The sequence below is a fragment of the Cuculus canorus genome, chromosome 1 (genome assembly GCF_017976375.1).
Source record: "Cuculus canorus isolate bCucCan1 chromosome 1, bCucCan1.pri, whole genome shotgun sequence".
NCBI classification, from domain to species: domain Eukaryota; kingdom Metazoa; phylum Chordata; class Aves; order Cuculiformes; family Cuculidae; genus Cuculus; species Cuculus canorus.
The window spans coordinates 30928233-30949289 of NC_071401.1; the positions used below are offsets into that span (position 1 = coordinate 30928233).

A 21057-nucleotide genomic window follows, 5' to 3' on the forward strand; every position below is an offset into this window, starting at 1 on the left:
TAAAGATAGAGAAAATGAAATGTGAAATTACAGACAGAAACACGTTAGAGAAAACCGGGAGGTTTTTTGGAAGAGTTTTTTTTAAGTAACAGGAAGCAACGATTACATAAACAAAAGTGGATTTCTTCAAAAAGGAGTAAAGGCATAAAAAAAAAGACAACCAACACAGAGAAAAGAGGGCCAACAGCCATCTGTACTTCCCACAGGAGATTAGGAACATCAGACAGAACTTTGTTCCTATACCAGGGGTTCTTAGGAAGAACACATACATTTGTACAGGGAGATAGTGAAGCTGCTATTGCCCTTTAATGTCCATCCAGAAGTCAAAATAGGGTATCCTTGAAGCTATTTCAATGAGGAACAGAAACTGTTGATGGAGTCAAGTATTTCTTTCTCATAATCTTGTTAACTTTAAAAGAAATGCCTACAGCTTCATTTTCCAGAGATGGGCTACTAGCTGCTTGTTTTCAGTAATTTACTTTGACAAGAGTAGTTTCCAAAAGGTTCCTATCTACTGCAGCCAGAAGCTATGTTTGAATAAGGTGATTCTCTTGTCCCTCTAAACCTGACTGCATCTTGACAAACCTTCAACATTTCTTTCTTTAGCTTAAGAAACATTCTGAACAAAACCAAAGCAAAACATTACTTTTTTAAAGTAAGGAAGATGCCTGTATTTTGAATGAAAACTGCTGATTTATCTTAATAGAGGGTAAAAAGGAAGCATTTGCTAATTACCTGGTCCCTGAGAGCTCAAAGCAGATAACCCTTTTTAGCCTCAGTTCCTTTCACGGGGGACTTTCAATTCACACTGAAAACTGAAGACAAAGCCAGGTTCCATTTATTTTATTCAGACAGTAACTGAATCCAGGGAAGCTGCTTGTTTTCTTAGTGATTAATGAAGAGAAGAGATGCAACTGTCAAGCCACTGTGAGAAGGCAGGTTATTCAAAGAGCACTTGGGTGAAAAAGCAATGCTTAATCATTCTGAAGGCAGTGTTACAGAATGGGTGGCCTTCACCTTGCATTTTGTTTCAGAAAAGACCTGACCATTACAGCAGTATCTTCTTTGTTTACGCAGAAGAAGCAGAGCATTGAAAAAAGAAAAAAAAAATTAAAAAGCAATCCAAGTATTATAAGACTGCTAAGACACAGGATTCTGCACCACCACTAAGAGGCTGGATTTAATATGCGCTGCAGCCCATAGAAATCTTCCTCTTTAATTTGGTAGGATTTAGGGATCAAGCCCTAAAAGCTCGTAATAACCACTTGGTTGATGTAGCGTGTCATGAATTCATGTTTGACAAATAAATGTCTTGTACATCATCACTTTTTATATAGACATACCAATATATCAAAAAAACCATACATGCAGCAGAGCTGACTGCATAACAAGACGTTTCCCTTGCTTCCAAAAAGGGCATAGTCTTTCTAAACAGAGTAAGAGCGTGTGCGCTTGCTTTCTAGCAAGTTTTGGACATCTCTGCCAAGTGTTACTTCTAGTTTGCACTCACCAGGTTTCCTAAATCCCAGACTTGAACCCTATGGTCATTCTTTAATTCAAACAATGACATGTGACATACGGGCAAATACGCTTATAAATCCTCTTCGTCTTCTCTGGATGGTACATGGGATGCTTGTGCTTCACTCATTAGTTTCTGAAATTGATCTAGCCCGTAATCCATGTAACTCCAAATTATCCCATGCATAATTAGGCACTTCCTAGTTTCCATTGCTCATGTTTATTTCTGTAATATTTACACAGCACCAACCCTACAGCTGCCCATGTACAGATTGGAACACATCTCTAATTACATACATTTAATTTGGTTCTATTCCTCTACGAGAGAAGATATTGTTTTCAAGGGCCTTGTTCCAGCCTTGTGACCCAGATGTTAAGGGACCAAGAAGTCTCTGATGTGTACAAACTCATTTGAATTTACTCACCCTTTCAGAGAAATAAAACCACAAGTGAAATATGTATGCCATTTAGTTTCCTAACTTGTATATCTACAGCTAAAACATCCATCTTGGATTCACTAAAGCTGGTAAAATCTCCCTGTGATTCCTTACATACAGTTCTACAATATCTTTTTAAAATTATATTAAAAGAAATGCATATTTTATCTGTTTGAAGTTTGAAATCTTTGTTGGAAGACAGTATCAATAGATCAGTTTATAATTTCTTCACTTTTCTCTTATCAACTTAGATGAATCACTATGCCCTGTTTAGGTCAAGCAGCTGCTTTTCAAGCAGCCTTCACAAATTTTACTTTTCTTCATCCAGGTGAAGTCCCAGTAAGTACACAGAAGATAAAAATACAATCCTATTTCTTTCCTCAAAACTTTATCCTACCCTCTGTTTTTCCTGTTTTGAGACTTCCACAAATTATATGCTTGTATAAAGCACGTGAAACTTCTCTTGCAGTTGTACTATGCACTCTTATAAACATGGAGTGTAATAGAACACAACTTATTAAGTTGTAAGAGTCTATAAAGTCATTAAACTAAATAATTCCCATATTCCAATCTACGTTCTGACAAATTTGATTACATAGGCACAGGCTAAGAAGTAACTAATAAACTTCACTGAATACACAAAACCATAGCTCATTTCCCATAAGCATTCGTTCTCAGGCATACTCAGGAACAAAAACGAGTAGTGTCCAGTTCTCAAATCCCCAACACAAGAAGGGGATTTGGAGCTGTTGGAACGGGTCCAGAGGAGGGCTACAAAGATGACCAGAGGACCAGAGCACCTCTGCTATAAGGACAGGCTGAGAGAGTTGGGGTTGTTCAGCCTGGGGAAGAGAAGGCTCTGGGGAGACCTTGGAGTGGCCTTCCAGTACCTGAAGGGGGCTACCAGAAAGCTGAGAAGGAACTTTTGGCAAGGGCATGGAGTGAAAAGACAAAGGGGAATGGCTTTAAATGGAAAAGGGGCAAATTTAGATTAGACATTAGGAAGAAATTCTTCACAATGAGGGTGGTGAGGTACTGGCACAGGTTGCCCAGGGAAGTTGTGGATGCCCCATCCCTATAAGTTTTGAAAGCCAGGTTGGATGGGGCCTTGGGCAGCACGGTGGGAGGTGTCCCTGCCCATGGCAGGTGGGTTGGAATTGGATGATCTGTATGGTCCCCTCCAACCCAAACCATTCCATGATTCTATGACTCTATATGCATGCTACAACTAATCATTTACTGGCCTAGCACTTCACTTACTTACAGTTTAATGGAATGAAAAAAAAAAATCTAAATGCTACATAATGGACTTCCTCCTCAGAATACAAACTAATATACAAGTGACGTTCAAAGTTACTTTTTTTTCTAGAAACAGCAAAAGGATGCATTAATTGATAATTCTTTCTGTCATACCATACAACTCTAACAGTTCAGGATAGAGAAGGGGGGAAAATATCCATTTATAATTGTAATAAAATGGCTCAAATCTGGAATAAGCATTTGCTAGCTTTGCCCTTGTTATAGTACCACCAGTTTGTGGGACACATTTTTCCCCCTAGAGTGGATACTACCATTGATATTTGTCTACTAATATAAAAAAAGAGCTAAAGAGTTAATAAAAAGAAGTAGCAATAAAAATAGTTTTAATAATCTACTCAGATCGGGTGATCTAGGTGTCAATTTATAAATCCTACACCATTACTCCTACTCGATTATGCAGCAGCAAAACTATGATGTAGGTGTTTCTCTCCAAGTTACCCTGAGTATCTCTTCAGGTCGATACTGCAGTAATAAACTGCATTTCATGTTACTTTACATGGTAGAAAGACAAGGGAAAAAGGATTTGGGTGCACACAGTTAGAAATTAAAACAATTCTGCAACAATTTCTAAGCATGGGTAAATATAAATCCTCCAAGGATTTAATTAGCTGTGATTTATCATAAACTGCATTCCCATAGGCAGATGCTGCTCCTACAGCATGCTGATAATAACAAAGACTGACTGACACTTACGAGCACATCTGAAAAGTGTTTTTCTGAAGACACCAGGTACAGCAAGAGAATAGCTAAATAGTGATGGATAAAAGTAACAATGGTTTGGCCAGTTGGTTCACCAATACCCACTCAAAGGTAGTTTGTTTTGTACTGTACAAATAAATTAATCTCATGAAGGTATATATTTCATCAATCTACAAAACATACCTCATGCTTCTGACACCAAAAAGATCATGTACGAAAATTCTCGGTTTGCTGTGTGCATAGTTGTTATGAGATCCCACAGAAACATGTGCTTGTTTTGCAAATCATTATTTTGATTACTTAACCTCGTCAACTAAAAGGTCATTTCTGCAATACAACTGTTCTAAGCATTTTGATCATAGTTTCAGAGATTGAGGATGTAGTACTCATTCCCCACATTTTATTTCTGTGAAAGTCCTTGAAAAGTAGATACTCTGTTGAGAAGTCCCTTGTCAACACGTGCCGCTGATGGCAAAGTAGTTAAACGATGCTGATTTTGATAAGTAGTTCCCAAAGGTGAAAAAGGAGCCAAAGTTTGAGTTAAAATTAGAATTCAAAATGAAGAGATTATTTGAAACATAATTTGAAAACTATATAAGTTGGGTATTTTTTTTTTTTTTCATTTTGAAAAGTACTATATAAATACAGGCCTAACACATACTTCTCTCAGCTATTACCATGTAACATCTCCAGGTACCTATTCACATATCAGTGTTGATTTCCACGTAGTCTGCTATTTTTATCACACATTTTTATACTCCTGCCTACACACACATACACTGAAATTTCTCTTTCAAGATGACTTCTCAATTCAAACTATATTCCAGAAAGCTGGGATTTTCTTCTCTCTTTATTTTTTTTACATGAAGAAATCGGGCCATGGATATTTTTGCATTCCCATTTCTACTGCCTGTTTCCCAGTTGGAAAAAATGGAGTGCACTACAATACAGTTGATGTTCAGCTTTGTATCACATTTTGTACACAGGGCTTTTTTAACCTCCAAACCAGCTCTACTTAACATTGTCGGAGAGCTAGGATCCTTTCTTTTCTTTCTTACAGATATGACATAGGAACTTATAAAAATGAGCTCAGCAGGGAGAACGTGTGTCTTACTGCTCCTAGCCTCAACTAAACCTTGTTTTTATCAAAAGGATTTTGCAAGTGATTTTTTCACTTTCCTCTGTTTTCACAACCAAAGCAGTTGCATCGTCATGGTTATGATGGTCTAACGACTAACAAGAGCCTGGGTTCATGTGAAGTCAAGCACTCATGTCTACCTATTTTTTTTACACTTAGATTCTCCATCTTAAAGCTGCTTGTCACATTCCTACCTTATTCGAACCTGAGTTAAAATGGTTCAAGAAATTCTGTAGAAGGAGAGAAGCCTGCGTGTCTCCACCATCTGCAGACTGGACTCATGAAGCCAGAGCCTTATGCTATTCACAGAAATGAACCCTGTAAAATCCCGAACTTCCCTATGCCAGTTAATGGGAGCACTGCGCAAAACCTCAGAATTGAATACAGTCCAAGAGCATAAGGAGCAGAAGAAAGCACTTTGGTGAGCTGTTTCTTTTCCTAATTTATTACTATTTCTTCTTTATCTTCCTCTTTGGCAAGGTCTCAGTCAGAACTCAAGAACACACACACACAGTCTGAGGGAACAGCAGGACAGTAATTCAAACCTGCATTACAAGTTGCAGGGTACAGTTCCTCCTGATTCTGTCACTAGCATTAAAAAGAGGTTAGCTAGATATACCTGAAAAAATACTGAAGTATTCAATGACCTAAGTTAGATACTTCATTGCCATTAATTTGGGTTAGGACTCAGCCTATTCATGCTTCTCTCAGTTACTGTTTCAGCGTGTCCAGGACCTGCAAGGTAGTGTTGTACCTGTTAATTTCTGGCAGGTCTTTTTTGACTCACAGGGAATGAATTCTGTGAAATGTCTGCCAGGCTGGACTAATACATTAATAAAAGTTTGAAGTTTGCTATCTATGGCATTAGTTATTTGTAAAATCAAAAGTAAATTGTCAATAGAATACACACAAGGTGAGAACACAATTATATTGCTTTATATTTTAAAAATGCTGATGAAGACAGCTCCTGGATAAACTCACTTGCAATCCCAACTGAGTCAGAGAGGGCCACCCTAAACTCCTATCAGCAAATCTTTGACAGTGCATCACAACACTAGGAACATCCGGCACACTTAAAGCTTGAGTGATATAAGTGTGCTGGATGAGAGAAGGCAAGGAAAAGTGGAGTATGGAAAAGACACACACAGAATGAACAATCAAAAAAAAACCAGTCTATCCTCCAAAACATCCCAACTTCAGTCAGTCTACTGCCATGGGTTTCACTACTGCTCTCCTCCACCTTGTAAGTTTAAGTTCTGGTCTGTGCATGCAGTGGTTTCTAAATTGTTCAGAGATGGTCCAACGAGAAATGGCTTTAGATAGCTATGTTACAAAACCACAGCAGAGCCAATGGATTCCAAAGATAAAAAAATGAAAAACTTTTGATAGGGTAAGTGGCACAGATAAATCTATACTGGTAAGATACATGCATGGACATCAACAGGATATTAATTCAGTTCTGCAGAACAGTATTAGTTTTTATGTATGCCAGAAAGTCAGGTGAAGATGGGCAAATTTATTTTTTTTTAAATTGTTATTTCTGTCTAGTGGCTTTGCTATACTAATTACACTCCGTTGGAAACTTTAATTTCAAATATCAGTATACAATCTCTCTCAGTTTCACTTTATACTATATCTTGCCTCCAAACTCGTGGCTTCCAAGCATCTTATATGTGAAGAGCTGACAAATCTCAGGTGCCATGCTGCCCATTTAAATTTATATTTGGACACTTCAGGCTTTTTGTGAGGTGCTGGAAAATCACAGAGCAGCCAACTGGAACGGTCACCTCCACAGCAACACATATCTTCATAACTCGGGCACAACACAACATTTCTGTCTTCATTGCATGGGCAGGAATCAGTTCTCGCCTTAGGCATGAAACTGCTTGTCCAGCCTTATATCCATGTATTACTTACATGGAATCACAGAATGGTTTGGTTGGAAGGGACCTTAGAGATCATCCAGTTCCAACTCCCAATGCCATGGGCAGGGACACCTCACGCTAGAGCAGTCTGCTCAAGAATCATAGAATCATTAGGTTGGAAAAGACCTTTGAGATCATCAACTCCAATCATACCTGTCCACTATTAAATCATATCCCTAAGCACTTTATCCACCCCACCCAACCTGGCCTTGAACACTTCCAGGGAGGGTAGCTCAGAAAAACTTTCTCATTCCAACCTCAGGTATGGACAAAGCACATCAGCCCTACAACGGAGGGTTTCACATAGACACTGTACAACAAACACACAGTCAGATCTCTAACACCCTCTCTACCCGAGCAGACGCGTGTCTATTAGGTCCTGATGATGATGACACCGGACTAGCAAAAATTTTCAGCAAAGCACTGCAGACACTGAACTGAGAATGATCAAATCCCAGCCAAAACCACTGACTACAAACAAAGGAAGCACCAGCTTAGCAGAAATATCATAACAGACCATAACCAGAAAGCCCAGGAACTGTATGACTACTGTCTACAGAGTTCACTTAAGAAGCATATTTTGTTGAAAAGCACAAACCAACTAGCAAATTCCAAACTGAATGCAGACTCGAAAACAGGACTCATGATTTGCACATCACTAGCATTGACATTTCAGTTGCATTCTGGTGATAAAACACCATTTCAAAGAGAAACCATCTTGTTCTTTCACAGTTGTGCTGGTCTTGCAATGGTAATAGAACTCAAAATAGCAGCATATATTTCTCATAAGGCCATAAGCAGATGTGTGTGTGTATTGAAATGCAGGCATGGAAAATACAAATAATTTGAAAACCAGATTTTCTATAGTATTGTTAAATCTGTGCATGCACATGAATGTATGTAAGAAATATTTTAGGCAGTGTTCCTTTGTATTAATTTCTGCTTCTTTCAAGCTGTGGAAAGTAACATTTGTAGAAGAGCTTTTATGAATAATGTTACTGAGAATGATTTGCACTTGATTATAAATGTAAATAAAACCCTAGGATTTTAAAGTTCCTTCATTTTATTTGCAACTTAAGTATAATTTGTTGGCCTCTGAACCTGCAGTCTCATTTTCTCTATTCAGATAACTCAAGGGGAAAAAAGTGAGTTTAAGTATTCTAGAATACTAAAATTAAAAGTATTTTACATTATCTCTCTCTTAAAAAAATAGTAATTTACTATCTTTTTTCACTTTATCATGTTCATTTGTATTCAACTCCCAAGACATTCAAAAATGTCCCACGCTCAGGCATCGGCAGGAGGCTGAACAATATCCTCTCTTTCGGAAAATGTTTCAGGATTTCATCTGAGTACTAACTGATGCTTGCAGTGCTTCAGCATCTTGCAGGAATATCTGATGTACTTAAGAGAATGAAGGATTTTCCCATAAAACGTAATGCTCTGATTAATTTCTAAAGCTGGGATCTTTCCCACCCACAGAGCCTCCTTCGAAGAGCACAGGAGATAACCTCTGTTTGCTTCCCCGGTGGTGTAGCCGGTCCTGTGGCACTCCAGGAGTTAAGCTCATGCTGGAATTTTGCCAGGTCTTGGAGAACTGAATCACTCATTGATCACAGAGAACCCCAGTCTGAGAAGCACTGGAGCCCTACAGATAGACACCCACAAAGAAAGAACCAGAAATAAAGGATAGATGGTTTGTCAACTAAGAACTTGTTTGAACTTGGTGACATCCCAAGTAATGAGTACAATTTGGATGGACACATATGTACCCTATCACCCATTGTTTTAGTGTCATATTGCAGTGCAAGAATTTCAGGCGTATTTTAGTAAGCCAGAAAATCAACACAACCCCAGCAGAGCTTGCCAGCTGGCAATTCTACTCTTTGATTTTGCACAACGATAACTTTTAGCAGCCGGTGATATCATGCAATTTTTGATGGTCCTTGGCAGCAGGGTGTGTTGGACGATACTAGTCTACTGATCTCTCACAAATTGAAAATATCATCGGTAGTATGTGAACAAAGTTGCTTAAAAATAGAAGATGTGCTGTGGTGCTGACATCCTACATATTGGGTAAATTTGAGCTCGTCAGCCGGGTAGTTGCCAAAGCTGTTTTGCAGAACCCAGAACACCGGCAGTACTCAGCATGACTACAGCATCTGGCATGGTGGCTAGGAAGAGAACTGTGAGCTTCAGTGAGCTCTGCTCTGCAACAGCAAATATGAAGATTTCGATCTGAACTCTGGCACCACTGTATGAATGGCCATTTTTATACCAGCTACCTATCCCATCTTCCCCTTACAGCATCAAGCATAAAGGTAAACAAAAAGAACAGGTTAGTATGTCTAGGAACATAGGATAAGTCATGATGTTAAAACTGCACTCTCTTTCAGAGATTTCATCCATTATACTGTGATTTTTATGCAAATGAAAAGAAGAAATTGGTGCTGCCCTGGGAACAGGAAGGTAGCCTGTTCCACAGCTGGTAGCCACAACCAGTACTACCCAAGTCTCTCACTGAAATCTGGAAAGGACCTTAGCAGAAGAGACATCTTTGTAATCATTGTAGCCCTGGTACAGTAAGGTAAAAAGACCTCCAGCACTGTACAACACCAAAGACCCTGGTTTCAAGAGAGGGAATCTGTGTCTCTGACATTTAGATTTACTGGAAACACAAGTACCCAGAACTTCTGATGCTGAGTGCTGGTACTGAGTAAGGCTTTTTTCAGCCTGAGGAAGCTGGCTATAACTGAAGCCTGAAAATATTCCAGGGTGACTATTTTTAGCCTTGCCCCTTTCAGCAGATAAAAAGGAAATGGATGCTTTTTGGCTAATTAGCACAAAGGCAAACTAGATATGTTCTTAAATGCAATGCCTCTGATAGCAGGGGAGAAGAACCAGTATAACCAGCAGAGAAGGAATGTTGTTGCATGAACTCCATGTTAAAGAAGGAGGACAAAGAGAACTCTCCACTTAATATTTATTTCCTTCCCTGGGGTATAAGGAAGAACCCATGCAATATTTGTATGAACTCTTTCTAAAATATGCATCCCTAGGCATCTCTCTTTCTCAAAATGACCTTACTGCTAGGCTCCTCTCAACAATGTGCCTTTCCAAAAGGCAGAGAGCACATTCAGTATGGCCACTATTAAGAAGCATGAGAGCATCCCAGCAGCATCTTATCACAAGATTTCAACTCCAGAGAAATGCAGGCATGTTTGGACACAGTCTTGGGCAACTGGTTCTAGGTGACCCTGCTTGAGCAGGGGAATTGGCCCAGATGACCTCCAGATGTCCTTTCCCACCTCAACCATTCTGTGATTCTGTGCCTGTCACCTGAAATGATGATATTTAAAAGATGGAAAGAAGGCAAATTTCCCGCCACCCTCTTACAAAGCCATTTCAAGGTAGAACAAAAGGGGAATGGTAAGTCAGCCAGCAAGGAAGTGTACATTTTTCATCTTTGGTCTCCAGGTGTTTGCAAAAGAAGACATCCAACAATCAGATCCATGGTATCTCCCAAAATTTAAGAAAGTACCATAACTAATATGATTCATACATCAGAAAGTACATTGCAAAACAATATGAATGTTTCATGTTTTTTCTTTTCCCCCTTCCATTTTTTTCTGGCCCCCCCAAAGTCAGCCACATACACCTGGCTACCAGAATCTGAAGGCAACAATGGAGCAAAAAGGATATGGCAACCTTCTGCATCCAGCTGCATGTTTAGGAGAAATATGATAAAATATCTGCTGTATTACAAACAGTAGGGTTTTTTTTCTTATTTATTAGCATTACTATAATGGCTGGAAGCAGTGACCAAAATTAGGAGCTTTTCATACAACGGAACAAAAAAGCATGGCAATATAAAAGACCTATTAAAATCTAGGCTCAGAACAGCACTTGTAAGAACAGTAAAAGATGACAGACAAAATGGAAAGGACAAGAGACAGAGAAAAGAGACCAAGATGACAAAGAAATACATAGCAAACCAACAAAAGCAACTCTCCGAAATGGGGAATAACCACTGCTCTGTGCTGCTGAGCTCATCTCACTTTAACCTTATTTTTCTTACTTGCTTCTCTTCATTACTCTATTCAAAAAATGTGAAAAATGGACCAAAAATGGACAAAGAAACTTAAGTACTAGTGTGCCTGCTACTTTGCAGTCCAATTGTTCATAAGTAGAATGGTATTGGCTTGATTTGTAAAAACTGGTGGGTGTCCACGAACATAAGGGAAATATATAATAAAACACATCTCTCAACAGTACAGCTTAACCCTTATGACCGTGATTATCAGATAATTTTCTATAAATCACACATTATTCTCCAGCAAAAAGTGGGATTGGAAATATCTTAGCACATGGAAAATAATGTAATTTCTGTACTTAATGTTGAGTTACTCAAAACATTGTAGGGAACTGCCTTTTTGTATTATGCTGAATTTTACTTTAAGAGAAAGAAATCGATCTTCAGTACTTGAAAAATCAAGGTTGCACAGACTGACAGGCAGATGCAACCTCAGCTTTGCACAGAAATGGTCTCCCACTTCAAATACTGAATAGTATTTGTGCAGTGTGTCAGCTTTTGTGCAAAAATGCATGACTGTGTTCATATGTATTTATTTTGAAAGTGAATTCATAGTCAACTATGCACATCTAGAAGAATATATATGAAACGGCATGGTGGCCAAGTTATTGATTTTCTTTTGCTAGAAGGAGTATTTGGGTGAAAAAAATAGCACAATACTTATTTTCAGCAATATATGGAACTGGCAGTCAGTCACTACTCTCACAGTATTTTAGAGAAGATGAGCACTCATTTGCACTAATTAAATTTCGTTTGCTTGGCCTAGATGAGCAAGTTTCAGGAATTCTAGTGGCATCCACAATACAGTTGTAAAGAAATATGACTTTTCAAATGTGGAAGTTCATTAATTATTCTAGACCGTTTTGCAATCTATTTGTCCTAAAAGCCTATCACGCATGTTTCTTCCAATAGCTTTTTCTAAGGACTTTCACTACACTCTTTGTAGGAAACTCTTAAAAGAAAAAGCAAGAAGATACATGAAATTCTTGCAGCCTTCTTGTTGCCACGGTGGCTGCTACCATATTCACTAACAATACTTCAAAACATATTTTTAAGTAACTTAAGAGAATTATAGAGATTACCAGCCTCACTGCAGTATTAAATGTCAGCTCCTCTTGGCTTTCTGGAATCTTGGGAATCTTTTTTTTTTTTCCCCCCTCCTTTTTTTGGTGTACAGTGTGGGAGAGTTCAGTAATTCAGATGATATCTGGTTGAATCAGTCTCTCCCAGAATACATTCTGAAAAGTGACCGGCAGTTCACCAGCACATTTGAGAATGAAACAAGGGCTCTTGATTTATCCCAGTTTTTTGCCTGCTATCAACTATTACAGATGGGGAAGCACTATCAAACACTGCATTCAACAATTGCTCGAGCTGCCTTTTGCATGTGTCTTCAAAAGCTTCCCAGAGGACCACGATCCTGGAGCTCAGACACCCTATTGTAAAGGATATGAGTGGTCCTGGAGACCTTGTCGTAGCTCTTCAACTTGAAGGAAGTCTGAATCAGAGCCTTGCAGAAGTCGTTCCCAGATTATTTTTTTTCTTAACTTTTTCTCAAAATGAAATGTAGTTTGAGTGTACATGATACCAATGTGTTCACATTATTTTTGAAATTTTTATTTTTTCTGTAAGGAAATGGAGAAAGAAAAGTAAACAGAAATCAGAAAGGAGGACTGAGAAAGTATTGGGGAAGAAGACGGTTTGCTATGGTTAGAGGGATGAACAGCATGGACATGAAGACCAGTGTAGGGATGGAAATGGGCAATCTGACAGAGAGAATATAAGATGGGGTGCACAGCAGTTCCCCATTTTCCCTCTTTTGTGCACAGCAAAAGCCCTTTGGAATCATCAAAATCACATTCTTATCTCCTTTCAAGTCATCTGGAGCCTGAGGGGAGCCTGAACGTTTTGGGCACTCCTCTCTTCCTGTGCCATGCCCTTCCCGGTGCAGACAAGCCTCTTGGAGGACCTCTCTCTTTGGAGAGTCATTAACCCCAAGGCGGTTAAACACTGGGATCATGGAATGAAGGTACTGGAAACAAAAATCGCTTAAGTCTCAGAAAGGCATAACGAAGGGACAGATAATGATGTCTCATTGTGGAAAGCTGACTATAGTGAGATGAAGAAAACAATCTAGTTTGGGTGGGACTAGCAGGGATGGATGTGGAGCATGCCTACGGCAGTCTGGCAAAAGAGAAAGGCAGCCCAGGGTAACACGGATGGCAGGGGCACGAGACTCGTACAAACACAGTGCATGCTGTACAATGAGCCATGCATGTAACTCCATCTGTGATACACATCCTCTGCTACAACAGTTCACATCGTCCCTCATCCAATAGGCTTGATGGGGCAAAGAAGGGAAGTATCAACCAGAAAGAGTAGCATAGGGACAGTATTTTCTGTGATCATCAGACACTAAAACCATCTGCAGTTGGGAACAGTCTGCCTATTCTTTTCACCACACAGTCCAAATATTTTTAATTGGGACCATGGGATCCACTCCCACAAGACAGAAATTCAGATAGGTGCTTGGAAACCACATATTATTTTCCAGCTAGCCACAACAGCATCTCCAGCAGTAACTGCAGATGTATAACCAATCATTAACATGTTACAAAGAACAAATATATTGTTAATAAAATATTTCTAAGAAATTCAACAGCATGAAGCTGTACTGGTACAGGAGAGCAGGTTTTTCATGGTATTTGTTCCCTTTCTAGAACTTGAAGCTCAGGAAGATGCAAAAAAAATAGTAAACCTGCCAATAATAAAACTTCCAAAACAGAAAATACAGGTCACACGACCTTTGTTTTACCGTTTCTCACTAGCTATCCCCAGACACACGTTCATACTGTGCATTCAAAGTGTTCGGAACATCAGCCATCTACAACCTTCCTGTAATCAAATCAAAAGCTGCTCCTTGGGGAAAAAAAACTCCCGACTGCTATATTTGACAATGCTTTCATCAATATGTGTCACCAGATATTCTGCTTTCATTACCCATCCTTAAAACCACACCTCACACACATCTCTCACCTAACTGCTGGCAGCCCCATCACAAGACCATCTCTTTGTCCTCCCCTTCAAACTCTACAGAGCAACATAGAAATAAAATGCCATCAGCTGATTTTCTTGTCCCAGATAAGATACAGGGGATCCATATCTGCGTATAATACCAGGTAGGCATAAAATCCCTTTCGGTCACTGCCAGTTCTCAGAAAACAAATGATTACAGTTATTTCAGTGTGCAGCTTAACTTCATTTTCTAGATCTTCAAAGTCTGAATAACTGCATTTATCTTTTAATTTTACTTTCTTCCCAGCTCAATTTACTATTGTAGTACTTAAAGCCTACACAACAGACTTGCTGTTTTATCAATATTATCAATTCCACCTTTGTAGTCTCTCTCATGTAAAATACAATAGTAAATAGAAAAGTGAATAAAAATAGTTTAATATAACACAGTTCTATAATTTATGTGGTTTATCTTCAATGCTGTCACTTTTTTAAATGCACAAATACAGACTGCAGCATGTTGAGGGTGGGAGAGAGTAAAGGAATTGAAAAGTTAGATCCTACTACTCAAATACCAGAATCGGTATTTGGACATAAACCAATTTCTTCTGAGGCGGTGACTGCTAGATCTGCTAAATCTCATGCCAATTTTTCTACAGAAAAGAAGAAACAAGGGCTCTGTCAGTTTTCAGCTGCCAGTGCTTCCAAACACAAAGCGTGCCTCTGAATTTGTATTTCTGTTGCTCCTATAGGAGTTGAACATGACAAAATCGAAATTCAGGAGGGGCTGCGTGCATGCATGCATGACAGAAAGTAGAATGCTGAAAAATTCAAACTTTGGGTGGTATGTCATCAAAGCTACCAGTTTTGTTTTGGTCTCCTGCTGTGGCCTTACCAGAAGCAGCTTATCTGATCAACTAATAGAAGACTGCGTACAAAATGCTAAAAAGCACTCGGATGAGGTAACCCATGATTAAAAAACTTACGAGGCAAATACATCCCACAGACTATATGTGTACATATTTAAAATTGCCAGATTTAAATGAGTCCCTTTCTAGTCACATTTGCTTCATACCCCATTTCACACTGACGGCAAAAATCATGACAGCAATCACAAAACGCAGTCTGAAATGAAGTAATTCACTGTACACGAGCAAACGTATGGTACTGATTTGCGACCAGCTAGAACATAAAATCTCAGAATTGAATGAATGCAATAAGAAAATACTGGAGCAGTTTAGATGACAAAGGAGGTTAATAAAACAGAAGATACTGTAAATGCAGTGTATGATACACAGAAAACAGATCAGGAATTGGGAAAAAAACATAACTTGGCCTTTTCTGCATTTCTTTTAATGATTCTAATACCAGTCACAGATGACTCTTCCTGAAATTTACTGCTTTCCATTTCTCTATTTACAACAAACTCACAATATAAAAGGGTGATTTAATCAAAACCTACATGCATGTAAGTATGCATTTCATATAACGCACAATTCAATTCAAAATCTGATTAATTACTAGTGAGCATCATCAAGGTAATTATCCATACGATATATGAATCTCAGGGTAAATTCTAGAGGTATTGCATTAGATTTTCAAAAGTCACTAAATGATTCTGTTAAATTTATGTCTTGTGGTTTCCATGCCACTTCTGACATTTTCAGCCATTACCTTTTCTAGCAAGCAAGCCAGTTTAGACCCAGCACTTCTCCCTGAACTCCTTCCTTTTGGGGGCATTTTAAATACCTTTTCAGCGGTGCCTGGCACAGTATTAAACAGAATTCAATTTGTACGATCCACACAGAAACCCATACACAGGAAGCTCGTCCCGACCACATCAATGTAAACCTTTAAGTCCTCAAGAAATTTATCTTTAATCACATTTGAATACAGCCATACATTCATACGTTCAGGTATGAAGAGGCACAGTGTATGCTCAAGTAAGAGTTTTGCACATGATGGAATGCAAAAGCCTACTTCATCCCAGACAATACCAGAGGGAGGTACAAGCCCCACATCAGCTTCCGTTTCTTCCCTACAGTAAGTCCACCCCAAAACCAAGAACAGTTCTGATCCTGAACAAATCCTGTGTAAGACCATGATAATACTGAAGTCTTCCATTCCTAGTAAGGTAATAATAAAAGCATAAAAGTCAGATATTGCACATCCATTTGTAATAGAGCATCCTACCTTTTCAGCTTCATATAATTTTCACTAGCTGCGGGTCTGCATTCAGCACGTTGAACCACTATTCCTTCCAAGGCAAGTTTATCTAGAATTAAAAAACAAAGCAAAACAGGACATCAAAATAAGATTCATTTGAATTATTCTTTGCTAATTAAGCATTTAATAACTATAATGTAATCACACAATGTCAAATATCAAATTAAGTTCTAAAATCTCTGCTATTTAGACACCATAGAAATAAGTACAAAACCCACGCTTGTACAGCTAGTATCCCCTAAATCTCCTTATTTTGCCATCAGCTGTTTTACACATTAAGAATGAATCACAAAGACTAAATTTTAAATAAGAGATGTTAACTGTGTGCTGCTCCTTCCTCTAGATTGTTGCACTCAGCTATCCAGGAACGTTTTCTCAAAATGTGCCTTGAATACAGCCAGTGACCATGAAAAAAAAAAACTACAAAGAGAACCTGATCATCAAAGTATCCAAAATTAGTGGAAGATAAAATGAGAACTAATTTTATTCCTATGCTCACAAAAAGAGTAACCTATTTTCATCTTATTACAGTTAAAAAAAAAACCCTGTCCACTAAAGGAACATAATGCAATAAGTAATAATACTGCATATGTTACACTTGGGGAAAAGAAATGAAAACTTGCAATTAGTAACCTAAGAGATCACATTCTAAGTTTTAGGTAATACTGCTTTCTGCACATTCATCTTTTTAACAGTCACTTTGTAATCCAACATGAAAATCTTTTTGCCTAAAGCAAGGGCAACCGAGAGAGCAGTGCGTGAGTACCAGCCTACTCCATAAAGGTGGAAAAGCCTAAAGATGAAAAGCAACTTGATGTAGAAATGAAGACAGAACTGATGGCAGGCAAACACCTGCTTCTCTACTATGACATCCTAGTGCATAGTGTGTGCAGGAGGTGGGGAGTGGTGTGGCAATTTATTCATCTCTCCTGGGCACAGTCAGTGCAACATGTATAAAACAAACACCTCTGGAACAGCCTTGCATAACAAGAAAAGGTGAGCTTTAATGTCTTGATTAGCTCTCACTATTTATCTTATCTTTCCAACAGAGGGTCTTGTCTTGCTGTTGGTGTAGGGAACAGCACTGTCACCATCACCTTCAGCTGGCAACGTCACAGAAGATAAGAGAAACATGTAGAAGTATTGATGCCAAAAGTAACAGAAGGCGCTCAGAGATGCCTCTAATTTTTCCATTGCCTTATAGACTGAAACGTTATTACATCTGGAAATCAAAGTCTGCTCTCCCTGAATAATGCAAAGAGCAATTACGTCAACATCATGTATTTTAAAATGATTTAATCTAAAGTTTCTTGGTTTGATTTAAACTAAATACTTAAAAGGAATAAGAATGTCATACTTTTCCAGGTAGTTTTGAATGAAACAAAGAAAATTTGTATTAAAACACTTCTGGTTTTACAGATTTGCAAGGTTTATGGTCAGGGGAGACAACCTGGCAAATTTGCCTGAGCTCCTGTGTATCACAGACAAATAGATTTAATCTGCTTTCTTCTGTATAGAACCTAGTAACTTATTAGTTGCTAAAGTAGTATTAATATTGCTGCATAATTCCTAACATGAATTTGCCTTTAGCTTCTACCAGTTGGTTCTTACGACTTTCTACACTACACTAAAGAGCCTTTTAGTACCCGGCGTCTTCTCCCTTTGAAAGGACTTTTATATTGTAATCAAGTCATTTCTCAATTATCTTTTCAATAAACTAACTAATTCAAGGTCACGCACTATATCACAACAAGGCATCTACTCCGCACTTAAATCAGTTTTGGGTCTCTGATCTGCACCTTGTTCAATCTTCCAATGATGTTTTACGAATACAGAGGCCAGAAAACAGATGTAACACTATTGTATTGGTCCTACCCAAACCATATATGGAGATTAAATAACAGATAGAGGAGCTGGGATTTCTTTCCCCTCATTTCAGCCATCTCAAGGTTATTCAGCAGAATCTCTGAATTCAGCTTAGAGAGGAAAAAAAGGAGACTTTCAGAGGAAAACTGGATTCAGTGATCTGCCCTTGTGCAGGTAGATTCTTTGTGGTTTTGGGTTTTTTTAGGGGGCGGCACATCTATGTCCATGCCTGTGCTTTGTGTTTAGATAGCTCAAACTGGGTTAAGATCAATGTGTCTCTAAAAACCAGGCTCTGGGTGTTGATGAAGCTGACTATATCACTAATACATTGATTTTGAGTCTTTTCTGAGCCTCACATTTTACCTGTGTGCCCTGCATTCCCTGTAACTAGGTGTAAAATTGCTTTTGGCTTGGTTAAAATGCATTGTCTTTAAACAGATTCTGTGTATTAAGTGGTCCCCATCACACCATGACAGCCCTGCCACAGTTATTCACTGTCTAACCAGTATTTGTGTCAATCATGACACGTTTTATAAGCAGTGATTCTCACTTACTACTGTCCTCCTTGCTAATCCTGGAGAAAGTCCTTTCAAACTACAACCCCAGTGGCTTCCTACTGATAATTACTTTTTGATAACTTCAGCCTGTTTTTAATCTTGCTCCATGCTTTCTATCTCTCTTTTTTAGACATAAATCAAAACATCACAAGATTCTAAATCACGTGCAATATGAAATGCTAAGCAGGTTGCAAACATGCTGTTACTTTAAACTCTCAGTCTGCAAAATAAACAAAATCAGGTTTGTTTGACCAGAAAACCTTTACATAAAGCCTACTTCTTTAACTCCATGACAATTTTTTGCTAGCTTCTACAGCACATGTTCAAGGCTTTTTGTGAGAGAGAGATAGCCAGACTGACTTGGAGATTTTAATGTGTTAGTTTTCTAGTCTGACTGCACCCAGCTCCAATTTCTGGCCACTAGGTCTTGTTAGACCTTTGACTGCTAAGTTGAAGAGCCTGCTGAAAGCATTTCTATCCACCCAAGCAGTTATGTACTCTCCAGTTTTATCAAACCTAATAAAAATAAATCAAGTTTTCTCAAATCTTCCATTAGGCCTATTTTTCAGCTTCTTAATCATTCTTATTGGCCTGAGAAAGTTCAGTTTATTAATGCTGTGGGCCTCAAAGCCAGACTTGACAGCACGTGGGACTGGATCTGGAGTTTACCAGCTCCTGCTCTTTGTGAGAGGTGGCAGGGAAGAACAAGATGAAGAGCCGCCTCACGACACACAATTCCCAGACAGCAGGAAAAGATGGAAGGAAGTACAGTAAGGACAGGCTACGGGCATGTGTGTCTCCAGCTTCTCAGCCGACAGAAGCTGGCCTGTTGCTTCCCAGTGTCCAAGTTGGAAGCCCTGGTAGCTCCCACTGCCCACTTATACCACTCTGTAGCTTACAAGGCTATTGCACGTGATGGCTGGACAAGCACTAGACTTCACCTCTGCTCTTCCAGACCAGATGCATTTTGTGGTATTTCTCTCCCATTCAAAGGGCAGCCTCAAAGCTGGTTCCCTTCTCACATCACCCTTCCTTGGTAGCTACACAGCTAGAGAACAAGATTGTCCGGTCTTCACTTGGCACTCCCTTATTTAGGCATCCAAAGATACACAGTATGTTTGTTTTACTGACCAGTGTACAAAACAATGACCTCATGTTCAGTTGTTGATGATGTACTGTAAGTAGGCCAGAGCCTCTGCCCCACCCCCCCCGCAAACCTACATACTCCAAGCCCCATCTATAGTATATCCATAGGCTTAGAAACTTTGTATTTGGCTTTATTAAGATGTTAACCTAACCAACTACCCAAACAGTTCTGCATAGCAATGTATCTCCTTATTGATTATATGCTCAGTCTGTATTATCTCCCGACTTCATCAGTAACTATCTCCTTGATCATCGACTAAAAATAAATAGGACCAAGAACCAAACAACAGTCACATTTTAATGACAATTCTCCACTTAACATTTGTGAGTTTGAAACATGGCAAATATTTTTTGAGTTGTTAAATAAGAGGGACATACTCAAAGATTTAACAGAAGAAAAAAGGATTACATCTCTTGCTGAACAAATTGTAATTAAAAAGAGAAAAAAAACTGGCACTATCCATTCTCCCTCCACCCACATTGATTAGTATTATATTATGCTCCCTTAATCTTTAATTGATTAACTTTGAAGTCAGATGTTGTGTCATTTTTCATACAGTCCCTTTTTATTTTTAAATAACTGTACCATCTATTTCACCTTTCAAATACTGGCACAGCATTTGCTTTTTAAGTCTTGCAGAACTGCAGTGCTCAAAAATTATTGAAAATATCAACAGCAACTGTTGATAGAGTTTCTTCGATAACTCTTTTAAATTCCTGAATGTAAATTATTCTGACTTCATGACTTAAAAATCATCAGTTTCAATTAGTGCGCAGAGCTTGTCTTCAATAGCTGTTAATTAACATCCTGGAGTTAAGACTGGAATAAGAATGTCTGCGCTACTAAAATTGAGATAGTAACTACTGAATGGTTTTATCATCCAACAACCTGTGTTATGACTTAAAATGACTAGCAAATTGCCTCGATAACCCAAACAGATTTTTCATTAGCATGCTTTCCTAACAATTCAAAATTTCTCTGCCTCTTAAGAGTTGAGATTTCTCCTCATATCCTTTTGTAATGTAATAAATAAAAGTAGTTGTTTCCTGTAACTCAGGTCATTTTCACTGCTGGCAGACTCACGGGGAAGCTGGTGATGTTCAGGCACGCGAGTAA

At 38.6% G+C, this 21057-nt stretch overlaps 1 protein-coding gene across 2 annotated transcripts in view; it reads right to left on the minus strand.

Moving 5' to 3' along the window:
- The window catches only part of GTF2F2 (general transcription factor IIF subunit 2), a 91981-nt gene that overhangs the window by 33850 nt on the left and 37074 nt on the right, over positions 1–21057 (minus strand). For both annotated transcript variants that reach the window (XM_054061236.1, XM_054061226.1), the window contains one exon: positions 16339–16420. In XM_054061236.1, coding sequence (XP_053917211.1) covers positions 16339–16420 — 82 coding nt within the window. The remainder of the gene's footprint in view (positions 1–16338; positions 16421–21057) is intronic.